The 22,656-nt window shown below is 39.8% G+C and overlaps 1 protein-coding gene across 1 annotated transcript in view; it reads right to left on the bottom strand.

Annotated features, from left to right (window-relative positions):
* TRPM5 (transient receptor potential cation channel subfamily M member 5) overlaps positions 1-22,656 on the bottom strand; it is a 34,872-nt gene that overhangs the window by 2,930 nt on the left and 9,286 nt on the right. Inside the window, exons 6-21 of the mRNA XM_062494672.1 lie at positions 22,381-22,572; positions 20,954-21,056; positions 19,952-20,070; positions 18,985-19,335; positions 16,777-16,908; positions 15,303-15,426; positions 13,913-14,058; positions 13,081-13,193; positions 11,603-11,698; positions 9,098-9,356; positions 7,806-7,924; positions 7,267-7,399; positions 4,696-4,870; positions 2,578-2,746; positions 1,708-1,886; positions 1,147-1,279 (exon numbers count right to left, since the gene is read on the bottom strand). Coding sequence (XP_062350656.1) covers positions 1,147-1,279; positions 1,708-1,886; positions 2,578-2,746; positions 4,696-4,870; positions 7,267-7,399; positions 7,806-7,924; positions 9,098-9,356; positions 11,603-11,698; positions 13,081-13,193; positions 13,913-14,058; positions 15,303-15,426; positions 16,777-16,908; positions 18,985-19,335; positions 19,952-20,070; positions 20,954-21,056; positions 22,381-22,572 — 2,543 coding nt within the window. The remainder of the gene's footprint in view (positions 1-1,146; positions 1,280-1,707; positions 1,887-2,577; positions 2,747-4,695; positions 4,871-7,266; positions 7,400-7,805; positions 7,925-9,097; positions 9,357-11,602; positions 11,699-13,080; positions 13,194-13,912; positions 14,059-15,302; positions 15,427-16,776; positions 16,909-18,984; positions 19,336-19,951; positions 20,071-20,953; positions 21,057-22,380; positions 22,573-22,656) is intronic.

The raw sequence follows: 22,656 nt of genomic DNA, 5'->3' as shown, positions 1-22,656 counted from the left end.
TGATATGAAAAACCTGCTGGTGGGTGGGTCTAATGCATTTTGAGATTGGTATCTCATGGGGGTAGTGGTGGTCATCTGAATCTCTTCCAGTCTTTCTCTGGCTCTGCTGTACCTGAAATGCCATGAAGCCAGGTGGATTCTCACTTTTGCCCTCTAGTAACTCCACCTACAACATACCATCTTTGTTCTTTATTATATAAAGGATATACTACCCTTTGTTTGGAAGCAATTGCACATATATTTGTGTTATCTCAACAATTAAGCTCTCACCCCTAGGGTTTGTCAGAGATCTGCTTATGATAAGAAAGCTTAAACCTATATAATCATTCTGAATTATTATGAATGAAGGGTCTATGTGAATTAGAGGGAGAGGAGTATTTTCCAAGGACATAAGTATGCTGTTCTGGTCCCCAGCTATTCTGTGAGTTGGAGACATGAAGGTTTATTTTGAAAGAAAGCACACAGCACAGGAACATTTCCATGGAACTTTCTTGTTAAGGTAGCTTTAACACCCATTGTGCCTCTGTTTGAAGTCTATTTTATTGTAAGAGAAAACAGCTGGAATGGGGGTTAAAAGCTTCTTCAAGGAGCTCTTTTCTGTCTTAGATGTTTCTGTTCTCCCTGCATGTAACTACTTTGTGTCTCGCTGAGTAGTTTAAACCTCTGAATAATAATTTAGGACTTTATCAGACTAAATCAATTCAAGTGATATTCCTAGTGGGGAAATACAGAGAAGTACACAAATGGAGACTCAGTCCCATGCCATAAAGGCATAAGTATTTTTTCTTCTGCATCGGTGGCTAATTCAAGGTATCTTCATTCAAAAGTCAGTTGTATTCCTACAGGGGATGAAATTATGTGTGCTGCAGTCTAGCAAATGAACCTTTTCCACCATTTTCTTCATGAATAAGATTTTCATTGAGCTTGGCTGGAGATTTGGCTGGAACTATAACTGTACATGCTTCAGGAATGACAAACACTCTAACAGTGTGATGATGCTGGCCTCACATTTTTTTTTTGTAGACTGTACTTCCTAACTGCATTCCAGTTGGACCCTTTATATAAGCTTTACAAGAACTGCAATGCTGAACTCAGTGAAAGCTGAAGGCTTGCAAGTTACTCTTACTGTGGGTCAGAAAAACCTACTTATTAGATGTGGCCTTCAGCCTTTCTTCATTGCTTTCTTTCTTTTCTTGCTCAAGGTTTACAAGATAATGTTCTTTTTGCACCAGCTCCCATGTTATGATTTTTTGATCAAGGCCCACTGGAAGATCTCTTTCTGTAGGAAAAATAATATAAGAATTATATTTTACCCTTTTTTCTCTGATACAAATAGTGAAAAGTAGAAATGCTAAAGGAAGGTTGTTTTTAGGGTAAATAATTGTTAAAGCTCAAGAGCAAATGAAATAACTATTACTTAAACCTATCAACAGTTAAATCTTCAGAAATCAAATCTCTACAACCCATTTTATATTGCTACCTTTGTAATAACTATGATGCATCCAGAAATGCACTGTGGGAAACTGTTCATAGTTTAAATTGTAAACCTTAATTTTATGTTTTTACTCTCCTGGCACTCTTTGTTAAAAATAAATTGTGAATCTTGGCTTATGGAAATCCAGCTTGCTCTGCTGTTTTGTGTATGCACCATGTCCTTGGAGAGAGTCAGGCTCTACAGTTGCTTGGTCACATTTGTTAACAACTCACCCAGATGTTTTTTCTTGTGTTCCATTTTGTTGAAGAGCCTTCTGAGAACCAGAGTGATGTGGCTGATAATGATAAATGGTGGTGCTAAGGCAGGCCTGCCATGATATTCCACAATCAGGTTGTAGCGTTGCACTTTCCAAAAGATGTCTGTATTGCCCTGGACAACTTGAAAAGTGTAACTGTAATTTTATTTTTTTTTTTTGGGGGGGGGGGAAACAAAAGCATGTAACTCTTTTCACTTTGCACTACAACAAGCTAAAGATGAATATAACAAAATTTTATCCTATATTTACTTTAAAAAAGGCACAGCAAGGTCAGGAAGTAGTGTTAATTTAATCTAAAGTTTGTGCAAATTCTTAGATGTTACAATAATTGCAATTGCAGTCTCCAAATGTGAAAACATTTGTTTTGTTTGGCTTTTTTTTTTTTTTAAGAAAATTCTACTTTGCTTAGGAAAGATCAGCAAACATGCCACATCAGTTCTTCAACCAAATGAATCATTATTAGCTGTGTTGACAACAAGCATTTCCCTGATGTACAAATCATCCACTGTGAAGTCTGCCAAGTTTGGCTGCTGTGCAACTGCAGATTTGTGATTCCACAGAGCCAGGGGCTCAGACCTTTCTGTGCATGTTTAATTGAATTTTTAGCAGTAAAAGAGGCTTCTGTTCTCCTTGTCTCCAATGTGGCTAGAGTAAAGATTATGAGAACTTAAGAGCTATCTGATCACAGGATTCTATCAATCCCCAGGTAATATTCATTAGGAAAATTACAAGTGTATTCCAAAAGGAATAGGCAGCAGTGAGGTAGTAAATGTGGGCATCCACTTAAGGCTTTGCAGCCTCTGATACATAGTGAAATCACTCTTGCCTGAACATAGCAATCAGGAGGTTCATGAGGAGGACATTTGTGACAAGTAGGAAGATGACCAGCAGCAGTATGACGAGCCAGTTGGCATAGCTGTTAGGGCAGGATGGTGTGTTCTCCTGCAGAATCTGCAGAGGGTTAAATGTGCAGTTCCTGGGATATGTTCGTGATGCTGCAAAGGAAGATGGAGGGGGAGGAAAAAAAATTATGACAAATCCTAGTGCTGTGTTTCTTTCTTTGATTTTTGTAAAAGTATAATCCTGTTATATAGGTGAAAAGACATTGTGTTGCTGTGCAAGATATTTGCAGCCCTAGGACACTACAGACCTCCACAACTTGGCTGCTCATTTAGTGGCAAGATGTCTGTCACAGCTGGCTTTGTAGTAATGTTCATCAAAAAGGGATTGTATTGAAAGGGCTGTATCCTTTTTAGACCAGTTTTGAGTTCTCAGAATCAAACTTCTGAGTTTGTGGCATATGGGTTAGAGGAGAAAACTCAGTAAAAGCTGGGAAGGATGTTCCTCATTCTAAATTTAAAATGCTTTATGTATCTGAGCTCACAGTTGAGGTTAGGAAGGAAGTCTGGTTCTACTGCATCAGGTCTAATGCTGTATTCTGTCTCCAGCTATGAATTAAACCCACAAGTTTAGAGTAGCATAATGATATTTACTTTTTCTCCTTTTTTTTTTCTTTTTTTTTTTCCTAGTAATCCTTTTCCCTGGTGCCACAGATAACCCCCTGGTTACATTCATTAGAACACATAGTTATATCAAAGCTCACCAAGCTGGGATTTCTTTCACCAAGGGCACTACCGTATACTTATCTATACTGAATTTCATTTGATGATTCAGCACTCATGAGGCTCCTCTGCCTCTCTTAGGTGTCAGTTTTTGTCTTTGCTACCTAGTGATGTAGTTTTGTCAGCAAATTTTGTCCTCCTCATTACCCCTCTCCCTTTCCATATATTTCATAAAGATGTTAAACAAAATAAGACCCAGAGGGCCCTGGGACAAATTAATCCCTTCTGGAAATTGCCCATGTAATTGTTTTGAGTTTTTTTTCCTCTGTTACTCTTAACTATTTATTTACCTGCTTAGAGACACCCACTGGATTTTCAGTGGAGAGAAACAAACCTTTCTAGGGAGTACTATATCTGACTTTTTGGGAAATGAGTTTAATTATATCTCAGAAGTGTTCCTTTCCATTTACTTTAATGGAAATGAGGATGACTAGTTGTGCTGTACATGCTTACGCCGTAAGTATTTAAAATGGACGTGAATCATATTCCTTTCTTGTGTCATTCAGGTTTTTTGGCTTTTCTAAGAAATGCTTTTTCTTATTAAGCAGAGTGAACATGAGAGAACGTTTAGTGGTTTGCTCCTATGGGTTTTTTTTTTTTTTGTTCTATTTTCTATTGCTCCAAGTTTGAGTTCCACTTCATTATTGCCAGTGACATTTAGCACTGGCTAAATGCTGTGTTGTTACTGTGAACTTCTTTGGGAGGTGACCTAGTCTGTATTTTACCTGCTTACATATCAGAAATGTTGGCTTTGAACTTTTATGTCTAATTATTTTGGTGTCTTGAGATTATTTTTGTTGTTTTGTTTGTAATGCTGCACATAAGTAATTACTAGCATTATTTGATTTGGGTAGCTTTATCTCCAGAGTAAATAAATGCTCTGAAGTAATTTTTATTCTAAAACATGTGTTTGCTTTTGGGCAGAGCAGTATTGCTTCAACACTGTTGCATTAAACTACTGCCAAAGTGTGCGGAGGTGCTGTTATTTATTATTTGAGTTTACACAGGGTTATCTGGTTAAACTAAAAGGAAATGGATCCAAGTGAAAGCAGGTATGCCAGCCTTTAAAATTGCAAACTTTATGTATTTCTGAGAGCTTATCTAAACAGGGCCAGCCCTTATTCTCTAATGTAACTCCACAATGCCTATTATCTCTTTGCAAATACACTCTTTGTGTGACAGTAATGTGTGAACTTTGGCCTGTAGGACAAATACGTAAAAAAGCAAAATCAGAAAAGGACAATGCTTGGAAGGAATTCCATGCTCTAATCAGAAGTGTGCATTCAAAAATGACCAAGTTAAGGGGAGAGAAATTTCCTCACTGTCTATTTCATCCAGTGGAATCTGGCCAAATATCTGAAGGTAGGGACGATAAAGAACCCTTCTGAATATCCATTCCACCCGGCTGTCATCAGGATGGAGCAGAGCTTGAGTTGTCACACCGTAGGCAATGAGCCACACGCTCAAGAAAAATAGAAAGAAGAAAACATCCTTCATCTACAAAAGAGAGGGAGAGGGGAGAAAAGGAGGGGCAGTGATTTTGATAGCATAGTCAAGGAACAGTAGTCTTTCTGTATGAATACAGCTCAAATAATTCTGTTTCTTTACAAGCTTGTTGAGGTTAAAGGAGGTGGGATAGGATAGAGTTCCATGCACAGAATTCCTCATCTGACCTTGCTGTTACCATATTGTCCTTGTCCTGGAATTCTTCTTTGATAGCTCATTTAGATAAAGACACATTTTTAAACTAAAAGCTTGCTTTCTAATAATCAAACATTTAAAAATGGAACACATTTTATCTTTTTTTGTGACAGTCACATTTTCTTTTAAGTACATATTTTCTGTGAGATATCTCAATACCATGGGCTGCTTTATTACAGGAGCTCTGCTGCAGCAGAGAATCCTGGTAGCAGTCAGTGCTCATTGATGAATACTGAGCCACTGATACAGCAGGCAGCGTAAGCTGCAAGTATCAGGTTCCGTCTTCAGTTTTCAAGTTAAGTGATGCATCTGAAAGATTCTTTTCGGGGCTTCCTGCTTTTAAACATTGTGTTTCTCTACAGGAGCAGAAGTAATTGAATCCTAAAACACTTACTTAAAAAAAAAATCTAATATGCATTTCAAGTGCAATAATTTTTCCCTGGTGGAAGAGGAACACTTCATCGTCTCCCCATTTCATCTGACAGAGTTCATTAAGGACTGTAGATCCATTTCAATTAGATTATTGGATTGTATAGTTACCCAAAAGCATAAGGCATTTCAGAGCTCCAGGATGTTACTTGGAGTTCTGATAAGAAACCTCATCTCTAAGCCAGGAAAGACAGTGTTGATGTCTGGCTTCCATCAATCCATTTTTTTTTCTGGGTGATCTAAAATTTAGGAATGCTGCTGGGCTGTAATGGTATCATGGTGATGGGAGAGTGGTGACAAGTCTGGAACTAATTTTTTTTTTCCCCCAATCTGCAGTCTTTCTGGAAATGAGTATTTTTCTGGAATGAGCATTTTTGTGGCATTTTAGCAATTACCAGACCTGTTTCAGCAAATCTGTAGCAAGAGTATAAAGGGGGAGGACAATAAGAGACCATCTGGGATTGCTTCCCTGTTAAATAAGGGAGATGATTTTGCTTGAACCCCCTCAAATTCTTCAAGCAGGCTTCATTTACTGAAGTAACCTTCTCTGTTTGTTGCTTTGATGCAAGGTTCAACACTGAAATACCAAAGCTGAGGTACTGTGTTGGCTAGGGTGGGGCGAAGATGAAAGGGGAACGTGTTAGGGTTTTTTTTTGTCTAGGTTGCTGTTTATGTTCTTGTTTGCATCTTCCCAACCCCAGTGTTATCTTGCAGGACATCAGGTGCCAGCAGAGTGGACGCAGGCAGGACCTGTTCAAGGCCCTGGTTTAGCTTGGCAGGCAGCAAAGGAAGGGTTAGGAGCTGTACATCTGACTTGTTCTCTTACAGTGGAAGTCTGCTAATGCCTAAGATAGGTAATGAACAAGAACAAATATTTATTTGCCGTTTACTCTCTTGCTAGTCCAACCAAATGTCATGTTAGAGTCCCAGTTATTGCACTTGTAGACAAATCCAAATAGCTTGGTAGCTATGTTTATTCAATGTATAGGCTTGTTTAGACTGTAGAGCTTTTACTGAGTTCTGCTGCGAGTCACAAGTCAAATATTTGTAGATTCTGTATTGTTAGATGAACTCTATTAATCAGTTAGCATGCACTAATTGACCTGTAGGATTAACATGCCTAAACAAAAATCTATTTCTGCATACCAGTGCATACCCAAGCACAGTAACTGTAATCCCAGTGTCTCATTTCCTGCAGGAGAGTGGTAATAAATAAAAATATTTTATCAACATCTTCCAACATCTGCTCACAAACTACTGTTTTCATTGTAATGGGGAGTAAAAAGTACAAGTAAGAGTAACTTATGTAGGAAGCTTGTAATTATAATTTTTCACTGTGTTTTTTTTTCCCCTGCACTTGCTGCAAAAAACAGTTTATTTCTCCAAGTCATTCATTGGAAGCCCTGCCCTTCTGTACATGCTCTGTCATCTGCCTGAAGTCTTTGTCCTGGATGCACACAGCTTACGAAGTAGGAGGAAGAGCAGTAAAGCAAAGATTGCTCTTTGTTTGCAAGATCTGAGGATAAATTATTAGGTGAGGTACAAGGATTAGTAAATTGGGACCAGCTTACTTCACGACACAGCTCTTTGAAAGGATCCATTTCAAACATTGCATCTTAAACTAAAATGCAGGAAGGTGCAAAATGACAAGCCTTAAAAAATGTAAAAATCAAGATGTTATGAAGGTATTTCGTTTCTAAAGATATGATTTCCTACTCTCCACCTCTTAGAAGGCACAAGTATTTATGAGACTGCACACTTACCATCCTTTCCACAATTATGATCTTTGGTCCAAGTTGCTTGTGAATTGCAAAAATATGGATAAGTCTAAGTGTAAACACCATAAAATCAATGGCAAGTATTGTACGGCCAGCTTGAAAAGTTGAGTTCAGCATCCTGTAGAACACATGGAATGAAGTGTCAGCTCTCAGCAAGTACTGCTAATGTCTGTGCAGCAATGAGAAATAACCAAAACAGTGGAGGAGCACTGTTTTTTCTCTTGACTTCAATGAGATTTATTAACAAATAAAAAAAAGGTACCTTGAGTAAAAGGGATTTCTGAAAACAAAAGCGGAGCTTTACAGTACGTGTGTTTGAATATAACAGTATATATTTTGTTATTTCTGGAGCAACTTCCATGATTTCCAGAGAATAAAGAGGCTCCTACTGCAGAAACATGTCTCAAAGCTTCTAAGAATGAATGTTAGAGCCTGCCCTCTCATGCACATGAGGGTCAGCTGTCAGTTGATGAACATAGCCCTTGGTACTGATGCTGACAACCTCACATGGAGCAAATACATACCTGCAGGTTACCCCAATTATGAAGAGAAAGATGGTCACCATATCACATTTATTCCAGTTATCCTCCACATACAGTTTAAATTTTTTCATTAAATTTGTGTCTTCATCTGTATAGAAACTCTGAAAAAGAGAAATAACCATTGGTCTTGATCTCTTTCCACTTTCACCATTTCCCTCTGAGTTTTAACATGCCTGTTGCCTTTTTCTCTTTCATTGCAAAGAGCAGACACAAATTCTGAGTGTAATAAGGGGGGGGGGGGGGGGGGGGGGAAAGCTGTTAAACAATGCGGCTTCCTGTCAGAGTTCAGTTTCTAGGCATTGCTACCTAAACAGCATGACCAGATTTGGCATTTGTGTACTGGAATTGTCGGTGAAGGCATATTTGATTATCTAGACAGGGATTCTTTCTCTCTTAATTGGGTTTTAGCCTGGCAGTCTTCATGTTTTACAGGTTTATAATGAAATGCTCTTTGATCCAGATATTTTCCATGTCCTCCTCTGGTTATGGCCTTGCTGCATAATTTCAAATAAATTGTGATGGACTTTCTGTCTCTCTTGCTTAAATAATGAACACCTACTGGTTCTTCCAGAGTAAATGACTGTGACTATTTTTTTGTGTGTCTAAAGAGAAGAGCTTCGTGTACCCACAGCTGGCAACACAATTGCACCACTGTTATTATTTTGTTTTTTAAACTGAGGACATTACTCCATTACTCCAAAACCAGTAATAGGAGATTAATGGAGAAGGGCTTCTGGTGGTTGGCAGTTTTGTTTGGTTGGGTTTTTTTATGAAAAGCAAGCCCAAAAGAGATCTCCTAGTATTTTGAGTTGAAAAGAATTTTAGGAAAAGCCACAGATAATCTGAATTAATTTACTTGTAATTTTTTTAAACAGTCCCCAGCAGGGAAGAATCTCCTAAAAGGATGTAGAGCTGTCTGCCGTGTTTCCAGGTATAGAATGTAACTTCAAACTTACATTATCTGTGGTGGGAGGACCTAGCTCTGGGGAGTGAAATCAGAGAGGGACTTTACAAAGCAAAGAATATCTGAATGCTGGCAGCCAATGTGGCTTGGCTAAGGCTGGAGTAGGATGGAAAAACAGAGGTAGAGCTGTAGGTTTCCACAATGGAGGAAGAGCTTGCTCTGGGAGAGAGGTGAGATGTTTAGGATAAGTTCTGTATTGTTCACCTGTGCCCCTGACACTTGAAATCTCCAAGCTTGTACAGTTACACAGATTGTAAATCTATTGAAAAATTGCTGCAGGTTTGACTGTGTTGGGACTCAGGTTACTCACCTGTCGGATCTCTTCCAAGACAAGGGTAAACACCCAGAAGTAGAGTACAATTTCTTTAACAGATGGACCCTGAGGTGGAGGTGGTTTAAAGTCCAGTAAAAGGACATAAGTAAATAGGAAGAGAAAAGCGAAGTACATTATAACATTCCCCATAAACACAGTTACAGGGGCACTCCAGAATTTTCTCCACCGGGTAAACACAAATGTCACCCATGCTGTTTTTGCAGAAGGGCTCTGTTTTTCCAATGTGTCATTTCCTCTGCAAACCAAAAAGAATACATGCTCGGTGACAATCTCCTAAAATTAGTTCATGGGAAAAGGCTCAATATTATTCTATATAAAGCTTCTTGCATGATAGTAACAGGCAGATGCTGGGGCTGGCCAAGGGGGAAGGCTGTAGAAGTCAAAGCAATCACATTACCATAACAGAAATACTTCAAATCAAAAAAAGGTTTTGAAAAACAAAGCCACATCAGAATTATGTATGCATTTTTATTATTTCAGTTTATTTGTATAAATTTTATTTGTTGACTCCATTTTGTTCTGTATGGACTGCAAATGCACAAGGAGAGGGGGAAGGGTAATTGGTCTTTATAAGCCTTAATAATAGGAAAGAAAAGAAAATGGCCAATGAATTTTTGTGAGTCAGCTCTTAATTACTTTGGCTCCAAAGTTTCTTGCAGTGTTTGCCTGTGGAAGTTCTTGTTGTTGCTCTGACTTTAAACTTCTGACCCGATCTCTAAGTGCTGGATCATACTAAGCCTGTGTTTCTTGACTATCCTTTTTGGAATCTGATAGACCTACTGAAGAATAGCTTGTTCCTTTGCAGAACTGGCATCTTGCTGTTTGTGATAAAACTGAAGTTGGGGGAAAAAAAGCAATGTAGAAGCTTTCAGCAAAAAGAGTTGACATAATACATAAATGATGTATTAAGGTAGTCTTTGAATGTTGTGGAATGACACAAGTATTTTGGTAACTGAAGGGAAATTTGACCTGTACATCTACAGCTGTTCTGTTGTGTTTTGGAACATGAATTGGTATCTATTGGCAATGGAAATCATCCTGTGGAGAAAATGCAAGTTTGATAGCAATTTGATCTTTGTGTGAGGATTTGTTTCAACATGAAATGCTCTCCTGTGTATGCTAGGGATGTTATTGGACCTTTAATTTTATGATTCTTACTCTGAGAAGTTTGATCTCCAACAAAGAATGTGCACACTAGGGTATGTTTTCAATTTCACCTCACAGAAAACAAACAATGACTCTTCACTGGTTTTTAATTTCCTCTGACGATCTTGCTAATTATTAAATACATTTTTTACAAAGAACAAGTTTTCTTTGTGGCCAGCCTTTTCTATATGCCTGATTCTGTAGTACCTCTCAATTTATGACATTGTGAGATACATTCCCATGGTAACAGGCTAATATCATAAACAGATAATTGCAGCTTTACTGTAAGATGCTGAAATAGATCTGGGAGGGAGAGAGCCTCTTTGTTAAAATAAATTGCTAGGATAATAGTAATTGGAATGTAATGACCAAACCATGGTGCACTCAGGATATGGAAGTGCTTTGTGATACTGCTCACAAATAGCTCCCAAGAGGCAGATGCTTTTACACCTATTTTATAGGTTAGGGAAGGAGAGAGAAGAACTAATGATTTTCTCCAATATACCAGCAGTTAAATGCCAGAGGTAAAAATAAAACCTAATAACTCTGACTTGGTCCAGCACTTCATACTGCAGCTGATGCTTTCTCTCTACCACTGTTCACATATTTCTGGAGTTCTCTTTAAGTCATAGAAAAGCTAAGTGGCAATTTAGCACTATTTAGCCATTAAGAGGACTTCGTGCCAGTCAAAAGTCTACTTTTCCTGACGTAAGTCCTTGTGGTCTCCCAGGTTTTAGTGATAAGTGTGTGGTAGAGGTATAGGGAGAGATTCTGTTCTGAATCAAAGATCTATGACTGACCACAGGCAACTGACAAAACCTTTGTCCTCAGTTAGCCATTTGTGTGATGCTCCCTCTAACTCATAAGGCTCCTCAGGGCTCATCTGTTAAGATATAAATTAGGAGTGTGAGAAGCTGACTCCCTGGTAGTGATGGGTGCAAGTACACCTTTGTAAGGAAGTGTGCAGTGACGTAAGGTTCTGCTGAGAGCCTTCTTTCTGCTCAGCTCAGTAATCTGATAACTTCCTAAAATCCATTGTGTATCTATCATCATGAGCTGATGGGAATGTCAGGAAATGCTATTTGATTCCCAAATAAATTCCTTGTTCTGTAGAAATTACCTGCTTAAAGAAGTGCTGTATCCCTGTTTATTTTGTATATTCCTTTTAGAGAGCAACAACAGCAGTAATCCAAGGGCATTATTTCCTGAGGGGTAATGACTTTCTTGGCCCTTCAGCTGCTGCTTAGATCATTAACTGCTCACTAATCCACAAGAAGTGCCCTGTTCTTTGACTGTTGTCATAAAAGTTACATTAGCTAATGGTTTTAAACTTACCTATCTTCTTCCTTGGAGAGAAACAGTGTCCTCTCTGAATTCAAGCTTTCTGATTCTCTAAATGGCTCTGGCTCATTCTTTGATTGTTTTTCCTCACTGTAAGGAAATAAACTCATTAGTTAAAAGATGATGCTTAGCCATTTTTTGCTACTGAATTGGCATTGATACAGAACTGCTAGCATGTACTTATCTTGGATCTGCTCTGCTGGGGAGCTATTGAATAGGGCATAAATACGGCATTATCTTTACAAATTATTTTTAAGGAGGAGGCTGAAGTCACCCATAGGATTCAGAGAAATGTTAATTGGCATGCTTCACAAACATGGAGCAGGATGCTCAGTTTGCTCTAGCTAGTTATGATTTGAGCAGAAATAAAACTACTCAGTCAGTCTTAGAAGAGAATTGCTCAATGCTCTGTTCCTAGTTACTTTTAGTAGCAATTCAGAAGGGAAATGCCAGAAGCAATAGGTGACATGTGACAGTTCTTGCATTTTCAGGGAAAGGAGGCAAAAAATAAAAGGAAATTTGGAAAGGATTGCTTTGATTATGTATAATAATTTAAACCTTTCCATTAAAACTTTGCCAAAATATCACATTATAAATGAATTTGTGAATCTGGCAGCCAGAAGGTCATCTTTAGTGACACTGGTAGAAGTCAAATCTTCAGTCAGCATTGCCAAACAAGGTTTCCTCTTGCTTTTTGAGTAGTTTAAGGGTTAAAAACCACGTATTTCATAATAACATGTCATTTCATATTGTCAATTCTTATGATTTGTGTATGATTCTCTGGATGTTATGTTGTTTTCCTAATGTTTCAGATCTTCAGTTTTATGACCATCTGAGCAGCTTGGCTGCTCTTTTTTTTTTTGTTTTGTTTTTTAGATTTTATTTAGTTGGTTGGGTTTTGTGGTATGGGGTTTTTTGCTTTGCTTTGTGGGAGTTTATAGTGCATGGACTTTTGTTTTCAAGAAAACCTAAGAATGTAAGGCACTGAATTTGATAGTCTTAATTGATTTTTAACTGACTGATAATTTAATGTCAGTCCTGTGTTTTTAAGCTTGACTTATGGTTATCAAGGCTTGGGAATGATAACATGCTTTGTGATGGCTGTTTTCCCTGGATAAGATACTGAGGTTTGAACCAGGCATCTCCAAATCTAGAAACAAATGGTGCTACAGCTGCAGATGTTCTATACATTGCTGTGCAGAATCTGGAGCTGACAGAATTCCAACAGGCTTTTCTGTGGGCTGCAAAATAGAATGATCTCTGTGAAACCATGGCATTGATCTTTCAAGAATGGCAACAGGTACTAGCCTAGGACACAAAAATCACTCAGCCCTGTAGAAAACTGATTTGGTTAGGTGATATTAGGTGATGTTACTGTTTTAATCCCTTCAGGGAGAAATTTTGAGTCTGGATATTTTTTGTGACTTATTTTTCATCACTTATCTCTTGCACCCAAATAGTTATGTTTATACCTGAATGATATGAAATTTGTGTAGATTAAGAAAGGACACCAGAACGCACAGATCAACTTGAGGATCTTTGTGCTTGTAGACATGTCTCCCCACCATATTTTTGTCAGGAAGGCCTGAAAGTCAAGAAGAGAAGAGATGGCTTTAATATCTCAAAGAGATATTTGCAGATGAAGTTCACCTATATTCAGTGACTCTGAAAACCTCAGAGCTTCAGAGCAAACAGCTTCTCTGTGTGTCCTTCTGCAGATGTTGAGTATGCAAAGAGTTATTCAGAGACCAGGGGAAAGAACAACAAGCTAAATGGAATTAAACAACATCTGTAGTACTAAGGAAGCCTAAGTCAGGCACTGGGAGATAAAAGCAGCATCACTCTTAATTTAGCTTTGTGTATGCAGAGAGAAGTCGTGTCATGAGAGCAAAGCTGAATAGTAATTTAACTTCTATCAGTGAGCTCTCTCTTGAATCTGAACAAGGAGTTACCTCACATCTTGGAGCAGCTTCATTATACCCCAGGCAGATTTACAGTGCTTTTTGATGCTTCTCTGTGAGCAAAGAAGGAATAAAAAGCAAAAAGCACATGATGGATTAAGGGCTAAACCTCCTCAGCACACTGGTCTGTGTGCCAGCTGGATGAGAGGATGGGGAAAGGGGGAATTGTGCTACTTTGGCAAGGACATGGTATAATGCCCTCTTCGTCTGTTGCTAGGGGAAGAGAAGAGTCCCTTCTCCAAAGAATGGTTCTTAGGGGAATGCTTTCATTTGGATTGTGTTCAGTTCCTGTGCTATCCTCTCCTGTGTCCAACTTAAAGCCCTGGAAGCATGCAAAACTTACCTGGACACCATCATGTGCAAAGAAAGACTTTGCATCTGCTTCTGTGGCCAGCTGAAGGCATGTGGTTTTGCTCCAGTACTGATTTTTCCTCACCAGCAGAGCAAATGCTCTTTCCTCACTGTTGTGGTAGCATTCACTAAACAGTTCTGCCATATGAAGGAAACACAGACAAAAAAATTCATCTTGTGGGTGATCCTCTTACACTTTGAAGGACGAGTTATCATGCTGTCCTCACTCTCCTGAGCAGACTAAAGACAAGCAGCTCAGCTTTGTCTCGTAGACAACAAACCCTTTATTTTCTCGGTACTTTCCTAAGCCAGCCTATACCTTGTTACACTGTGAGGCTGGGCAAAAAAATCAAGTGCACTTAAAATGATATACAGACATCTTTTCTAGGTGATGTGGCATTTATCATTCTTAAAGAAAGTTTTCTTTGCATAATCCAGGCCAGAAATTAAAACTGAGGATCTGATCTAATGCTTATCAAAGCCAAGAAGCAGAAGTTCTGTGCATTGGATTACGCCCCATGATTCTATGACTAAATTACTTGAGCCCTGTGATTATATGAGAACCTGATTTTAATTTTTTGTAAATAGTAATGGCCCTCTAAGGAGAAAGGAAAATGTGATCTCTGTGTAAATAACATAGCAAGGCCCCCATGAGCCTTCAGCTGCTTGATGAACGATCTCAAAAGGAGAGAAGCCTCTGTGTTTGTTTCCATGTAGGGCATATTTTAAAGCCCTCTCTTGACAGCACTGAAGGTATGGATTGGACTGTAGTCAGATCAGCAGAGAAGCTTGTGTGCACACATCTGTTTCTAAAGCAAGCAAAGGGGAGAGGGCTCAGCATTCCAGCACTGCGGATGCCTGGATCTGACTGCTGAAAGGAGGGGCATCTTGTGTGCTGCGAAACCAGCCTGAGCCTCACTGCAGTGTGCAGTGCACTTGGCCCTCTTCTGGGTGAGGTAATCTAAAATTATTTTTAGCTGCAATGACAAAACTTAAAACTTGTTGCTCTAGTGGCCCTTACAGAACAAGCTTGATATTGCAGGAGGAGCAGGCTGCTGTGAGTCTGGAAGAGTTTTCTATCTTCCACATCACTATAACAAACCTTGTACTAAGATCAGACAATCAAAATACCAACAAGCAGCAGGAGAGTATTCGTGCATCCAGGAGGCCTGTCTTGTAACATGGATTTTTCCAAAATGAGTGGGTTTTAAATCTTTCCTCTGTATCTGAATGTTTGGGTCTGCCTGTGCTGAAAGGCTGTTAAATTATTCATGACAGCTGACCTTTTACAACTGAAACAGTATTTTTTTTTCACTTGCTTGCCTCCCAGTGGCAGTTCCTTCTTAAGTTTTTAATGCCATTCAAAAAGTGCCATTACTTACCAACAGCGAGCTGCTCATACTTGGCCTCTTTCATTACACAGGCTGCTTTAGTCTCTGTCTCCAGGCGGGACATCTCTTTAAGGATCTTGCAGGCTGCCAGAGCTGAGGCTACGCCCTCCTGACCCTGTAGAATTGAAAGGGGTGCTGCTGTCACCCTCCACTGGAGGGCAATTTCTGTACGGGGAAGACTCCACTATACGACATACCCAACAGCAACAGCAAAAAGTTCATGCCTGTCAAGAAAAGTCTTCCCTCCAATACCAATTTGAAAGTCAAATGCTGATCAAAATGACAGTTTTGATGATACTGGAGAATTAAAACCACATCTTGTGGATGCCCCATCCCTGGCAGTGCTCGAGGCCAGGCTGGACGGGACATTGAGCAAACCTGTCTAGTGGGAGATGTCCCTGCCCATTGCTGGGGGCTTGGAGGTGGATGATCTTTTAGGTCACTTCCAACCCAAACTATTCCATGAGTCTTCACTGGCAGTTCTTGTGCCTGGTAAGGCTGGACACTCCTGGGTCCGGACTCTTAGAGTGATAAAGTACTGGAATGGTCTGCCCAGGGAGGTGGTGGAGTCACCACCCCTGGATGTGTTAAAAAAAGACTGGATGTGGCACTTGGTGCCATGGTTTAGTTGAGGTGTTAGGGCATGGGTTGGACTCGATGATCTTGAAGGTCTCTTCCAAACTAGTGATTCTGTGATTAGAAGGACCTGATTTGGGATAGCAACCAAGGACTGAAAGGAGAATAATACGCTCTGAAAACAGAGCGACATGCTCTCGGCTGTGTGGAGGTACCTCCATCACGGCTGTGCAGTGACAGAGATGTAGGAGAGAGGAGGGAGCACAGCTGGCAGAGGCACAGCCGTGGCACGGAGCCGGGCCGGGAGGACACGGAGCCCTGCAGGTGCCGATGTGTCCACACTCACACAGACGGACAGACACACAGACACCGCATCCCCGAGCCGCGCTGCCTGCCGCTCGTCCTCCATCCCTCCCTCCCTGCCCGGGGCCAGATGCGCTCCTCCGGGAGGTCCTGGATGCAGCCTCAGAGCTCTCTGTCCCTCTCTGGGGCAGGCATGCTCCCAGATGTGGAACAGGAGCCGATTATGCCAGCTCGGAGCTCGGCCATGGGGAGCGTGACGCTGCTCCCTGCGCATGGAGCACGTAAGCTGAAGATGCTTCAATGTCTCGGACCAAACAATTGCCGATTGTGGAGGCACAGAACCCGCGCCGGGGAGCTGCGAGGGGAGGGAGCGCAGGGAGCGGAGCCGCAGCCGGGGCTGAGTGACACCCGCTCCCAGCTCTCCCCCTGGCCCCCGCCGGCAGGATGAAAGGCTCTATCAATGCCACCTCTCGTGTTCTGGAAACAAACCTATCTGTCATCTGAGCTGCAAGGCTGAGCGAAAAAACAGCTCGTAAACTTGAAATATGCCAGTAGTCACCCGAAGCAGCTACAGCTCAGCGCTTACCATAGCCCAGAAGTAGTTTGCCATCTTGTGCCTGTTTTGAAGTACTGCCCATACAAACAAATCCCTCCAAGGATTTTCGCTTTTCTGGTTCATGTCCAAGGGCCCAGGTAATCTCTTTGTGGTCGTCTTGTCCTGAAATATGGTTTGTAGAATTTAAAAACTGATTTGCAGTCTTGCTCCATGCAAATGACACGATCGAAAGGTGCTCTCAGCCTCGCTGGCTACTTCAGATTTCTTGGACTTTTCAGTAGGACCAAAAGGTAATTAGCTCATTCTCTACTGAGTTACAGGATCCTTGCATCCCCGATATAACCCAAGATGTGTGAGAACATTCTGGATGAAATGGTGACTCCGTTGAAGCCAATGCTAAAGATTTCATTGACTTTATTAAGGCTGGGGTTTCACCACTGGTGTGTAATATCAGACAAGACAAACCTGTGATTAACTAATCTGAGCTTGCCTTCAATTATTTCGGACTCTGCTCGGCTGCCACAGAGGACACGGCTTCAGAGAAAAGGGAACAAAAGGCATTTTATTTCATCAGAAATAAATCTTGCCAAGGCCCTGTATGGGACAAGAATAGAGCACATCAATAGCCCTTTTTAGTCTTTCCTTTGAGAAACCTTTCCCTCATGCAGAGATCAGTTTAAGTAGAACACTGCTTATTCCTTTAGCACTTGATAAAAAAATTGTCTAGAGGAAGTGTAGCCATTTAGGTCAAGTTCTGAGTTTCAAGTATATTTAAAAACTGACTTTTAATCTATTGTGTTGGTTAGAAGCAGCCAGGGTGTATTTATTCTTAATTAAATAGGTTTTTGTGATAATATATTTTTTAATAATTTAAATTTTGGGATTCTGTTCAAATTTATTTTAATGGCACTTTTTGGGGGATGTTGGGGGGTTTTGTAGTGAGCATACTACACAGTTTGTAGTGAGCTATTGAATCAAATAAATTGCATTGAAAGCCTCACAGGAGACAAAGATATCCTAAAAGTCTCATCTGTCTTTGTAACCACTAGTTCCTGACTTGAAAAAAGACACAGAGTTTGGCAGCAGTGATGCTGGTATCCCAGCGCTGTGGTGTTCTTTCTGTTGCCAATGATAATGGGATTCAGCATGGGAAGAAGCTTTAAAAGGGAAAAAGCAAGTAGGCAGCAGGAGCTGATCTCTGAACTGGGCCTTATCTGCAGCACTGGGCTTTAGCTCACTTGCTGCCAAATGCCAGAAAGCTTAAGTGAGACTTTGGGGGCAAATTTTTATTTCTGTCAGACCTGGAAGTCTGGAGTATGCTTAGTGGCTTCAGAGGTATAATCTCAAGTTGCTCATCCTTGTGAGTGAAGAAAACCTGAGTAGATTCAAACTTAACTTTTCATATTACTAATTAATTTAGCTAGGCTTTATCAAAGCAAAAGTGATTTAATCCTAAAAATAAGATTTTTTTTATTAGTTTCTAGTTTTAACGTTTTTTGGGTATAATTAGAACTTGACAAATACCAAAAGGCTTTAACCACTTAGTTTTTTTGAAACTGAACCCTAAAGACATTTCTTTACACATCTTTGTTTTAAAACCTTGCACCCAAACTTATTTTGAATGCTTCTGCAAGCACTTTGGTACTTAGGCGTTTTAATGTTAAATGCACTGTCAAATTGCAAAACTTATGTTCTATTGCACCACTGTGTATTATAGACGTTCCACATTGGTACCCCCATCACATATCATCCTTTCATCTGGTGGCCAGCACACTTGCCAGGGCCATGTCACAAAACTGTTCCTATTTCTTGCTCTGTGTTCTGGCATGCCATAAAAAGACTGAAGTGAACTAAAGGCAAATATTAAATACTGGATATTACTGAATATCAAAATCTGAGTACAGTCTACTCATACAGAATATAAACATGAGAATAGTTTCGTGTACAAATATGACTGTTTTCAGACCTGGGATTGAAAATTTCCGTTGCCTGCTTTTCTTTCTCCTAGAAAAAATTGCCTTTCCAGTACTACTTCTTGAAGTTCTGTATGAGAAAAGCAGACCACTATTCTTCTGTCTTATTGCTCCTCAGTAAATGTAAATGTAAATCTTATTTGTATTCCCCACACATCTTTAACTAAATCTGTTCCCTGCCCCACCCCAAAGAGTAGACCTAGTTAAAACTGCACAAATTCTGAATTGGAGTGGAGCAGAACTACGATGCAAAGCTGTGACTCACGGATTTCTTCTTGCCTCCATGTCTGAGGTCTTGATAGAAACCTTTGCATGCATCATGAAGAAAATCCTTGAGAACTCTAGAGACCTCACTGAGGGTGAAGAGGGGGCAGATCTCCTTCTGTTCATTTTGCTGCTGACCGGTGAGCCCTGCCAAGGTCAGTCTGCTTTCTTCATGTTTCTTCAGGAGAAGTTCATAGAGGAGACATTTCTGAGAAATGGAACAGTAGAGTCTCTGCAGACGACTGTAGGTCAGGAATTCATATATGTTAGCCCCATTGTCAATAAATAACTTCACAAATTCTGGTTTGTTGTTGATCAGAGCATCCATCATCACTTCTTCCAGGTCACAGGACTAGATTGATGAAAGGGAAAAAAAAAAAGAAACAAAAAAAGAAATTTTGGAGAGTAGTCATCATGGATGAGAGGTAAGATTTAACATGAGGACATGCACATTTTGTCTTCCACCAGTCAACAGTGAGTGCAAAGAGAAAGAGGTGGAATGCTCTTACTTTTTCTCACAAAATGTCTGTGCCAGCATTAATATTAAAACATAAAGATAAATTGCATGCTGTGGGACTCAATGTGAGGTACCCACCATACTAGGTATTTATACAGCAGTTGAAAACAGCGATGTTCTTCATGCCATCTTCTAACAGTAATATCTATCTGCTTCTTGTGCTTTGTAAACTTTGGATTTTTTGCTTAAAGGTCTGTACAGAAGGGGAGAAATACTGCTGTTCTCAAGCAGCTCAAGAAAGCGATGATGACCACTGAGTTATTCCTCTGTCTTTGGCTGTTTTCATATATGGGGCCAGAAACAGCCTCAGGAAGCATAATACCCCAGCCCAATCTCTCAGTAGAGTGTGCAAGTAGTGCTAAAAACTGAAGCCATCTTTTGGGATGTCCCAGTGTCCTGTATATATTGGTATATACACTGAGTGTCCTCTAAGGCAAACAAAACCTGGTACCTTCCACTCCACGTCACCATTGAATATTTCACTTTTTGCAATGTCGACCCTGTTCCAGGCCACTGCCAGCTTCAGTTCATCCAGATATTCCTTAGCCTCCTGACTCTGGCTTTTACAGGCTGGAAAAAAAAGGAAATGCAAATAAAGTCAGTACTTTACAGTTATGTTTAATTTAATATAGTATTGGTACTTTGATTAGCAATGCAAGTTCTCCTTCAGCTATCACAGATCTGTGGGTTGCTTAACCAGAAACCCTTCACAGCAATGTTTTCCTAAATTAAGAAACATTAATATTCAAAAGTGGTTTGTTTTTTTTTTCCCCTAGATGATCTCTATTAAAAGAATTAAGTTTAAATGGCTGTTGGATATTAAGAGGGACACTGACCTGCAGAAAGCAGGGGACGGGACTGGCTGTTGGTTTTTACCTTGTGTCAATTAACACATCGGGAGCAAAATGTCTTTTTTTTTTTTTTTTCTTTTCCCTCCCATGCTAAGTTTACACTAACACAAACCATTAAGTTAACAGAAACTAAAATACATGGCAGCACAAGTAATGCGTTCTTTCAAAAGATATGGTGGAGATTTCTCATAGGAGAAATTGATTCTTTCTGAAACAAAGGAAATTTTGTCTACTTGTGGGTTTTGGTTTTGTTTTCGTGGAGATTTTTTATGGTGTAATTGGAATAATATATTGCTCCAGTATATTTCAGTTCTTTTATAGCCTCTGCTATTAAGAGAAGGAAGTAGTGAAATAAAGGAGTGACTAAAACAGTACCATACTGTAGCATGAGATTAAACAGCAAACACTAGTTAAAAGGAAGCTTACAAGAACTACAGTAACTGCCACAGTTAATTTGTCAAGAAACAAATGAAAGAACAGTGCATCAGAAATGCAATCTGATCCAACAGTCAACTGAACTTGCACTGGAAAAAGAGAAAATATGTTTATGGCATAGAAGTCAAACAAGACAAACATTACAGTGTTTGTTTATTGTATCTTACCTTTTACTAAAGCTTTTAAGATGACTGTGTCTAGTTCTTCTGAACCATCTTGCTCAAAGTTGTGCAGAGTTAGAAGATGCTTGTGTGAAATAATGTTCTGAATCTGTTTGGAGTTGAAACAAAAGTATTTGTGCACATTGTCCTTGGGATGTACATTAGTGACCAAATGCCCAGTGGAGATCACCCATACAAGAGCTCCCAAAAAATTGTGTTCTAATTATGAAGCTGAGGTTTGGCAAGAAGGCCAGTATTGTTAGTTTCCCATATATTAATAACTCCTAAGGCAAGGAGGGAGTTACTGCCTTTTCCAAGTGACCTACCAGGATAGGAGGAACAGAACTTGGATATCCTGAGAACCAGAGCAGTGCTTTAATTAAAAGATCCTTCCTTAACTTACATTCCTTTTTGACTCAAAGTCATGCTATAGCCAGCATACCTCTAGTTTCATTTTATCTCATCCTGCTTTGACATTTAAGTTTTGCTCTCTGAGTTTTGTATTTAAAAGCATAGTCTCTAACTCTTCTCTGAATAAAAGTCCTCAAATATTGATATATATATATATACAGATCTCTTTCCTTCTGTTCCTCTATTTATTGAGTTTTCTTTCTTGCAGTGCAGTTGCACTGAGACTTTGTGAGCCTCTGGCAATATTGCTTCTAGATGCCTTTCATCCCCTTTTGTTAGTGATCTGCTAAAGTTCTTCCTGATGAAATTAGTATGTGGAACTTTTAAAGTTGAGGATTATGGCAGGGAATGCAAAGATTAAGTAGAGGGCCATGTCAGGTGGACGTGGAATATCTCAGAGGCACCCAGTGCTCTTCAGCCTTCACACAAAGACAATCTCAAAGTGGGTATTTGTTTCTAAAAGGCTTACGCAAATGTACCCCAAGACAAAGAGTAAAGAAGATGTCTGAATCTGTTTTGTCTTTCTGTTTTAAGAACAATAATACTTAAAGAACGAGTAACTGACAATAGATAGGATCATTTCTAAACATGTTTCATTCTACTTAATTTATTCATGCTTATCCACAACGAGGTTTCCATTTAACAGCTGTAGATCGTGAATTAGGTCTCTTCTGTCACAGCTGCAGAAGCTCCACAGCTGTGGATATAAATAATGCTTCATGTCCTACAGAAGGACTGTCAGATTCCTGGATGCTGGCTGTTACTAGAGGAAGTAATTGAGGAAGGACAGAGCCCTAAGTGTTCAGCTGAATTACTGGGGGCAACAAAGTAGTTTGCATGATCAAATGGCCACTTGATATTTAATGCTAGAGAGGCATTCTATGACACCAGTGCCAAAGTACTGGAGTTCCCAAGAATTCTGAGCAGCTTCTTGCCAAACCCGTACTGAAGGAGCTACCAAAGCTACAAGTGTTAGGAGACAGCTTTGGGAACATGATGACTTATCAAACACATGAACTCACTGTCACTGTCCACTGGAGAATGTCCTTCCACAAGAAGCTCTCTGCAGGGAATTTCTCCTTAAATTGCTTTTCAACAGCTTCTGGCATGATAAGCTGTGGGTCATTCATGAATGCAGCTAAGATGTCAGCTGTACCTCCAGACCCTGCTAAGATAAGCCAGGGAGCAGAATTTTCCAGCCCGCTGCAAATTCTCTGTAGTTTAAAACAGGACATTTTTAGAATTCATAAGTGGAAAGAAAATGTCATTCAAAAGAAGGACTTCTAGCAAACCAGGAA

The sequence above is a fragment of the Cinclus cinclus genome, chromosome 6 (assembly GCF_963662255.1).
Source record: "Cinclus cinclus chromosome 6, bCinCin1.1, whole genome shotgun sequence".
Lineage (NCBI taxonomy): Eukaryota > Metazoa > Chordata > Aves > Passeriformes > Cinclidae > Cinclus > Cinclus cinclus.
The sequence above is the reverse complement of the archived record's forward strand: the minus strand, read 5'-3'. Positions and strand labels throughout refer to the sequence as shown.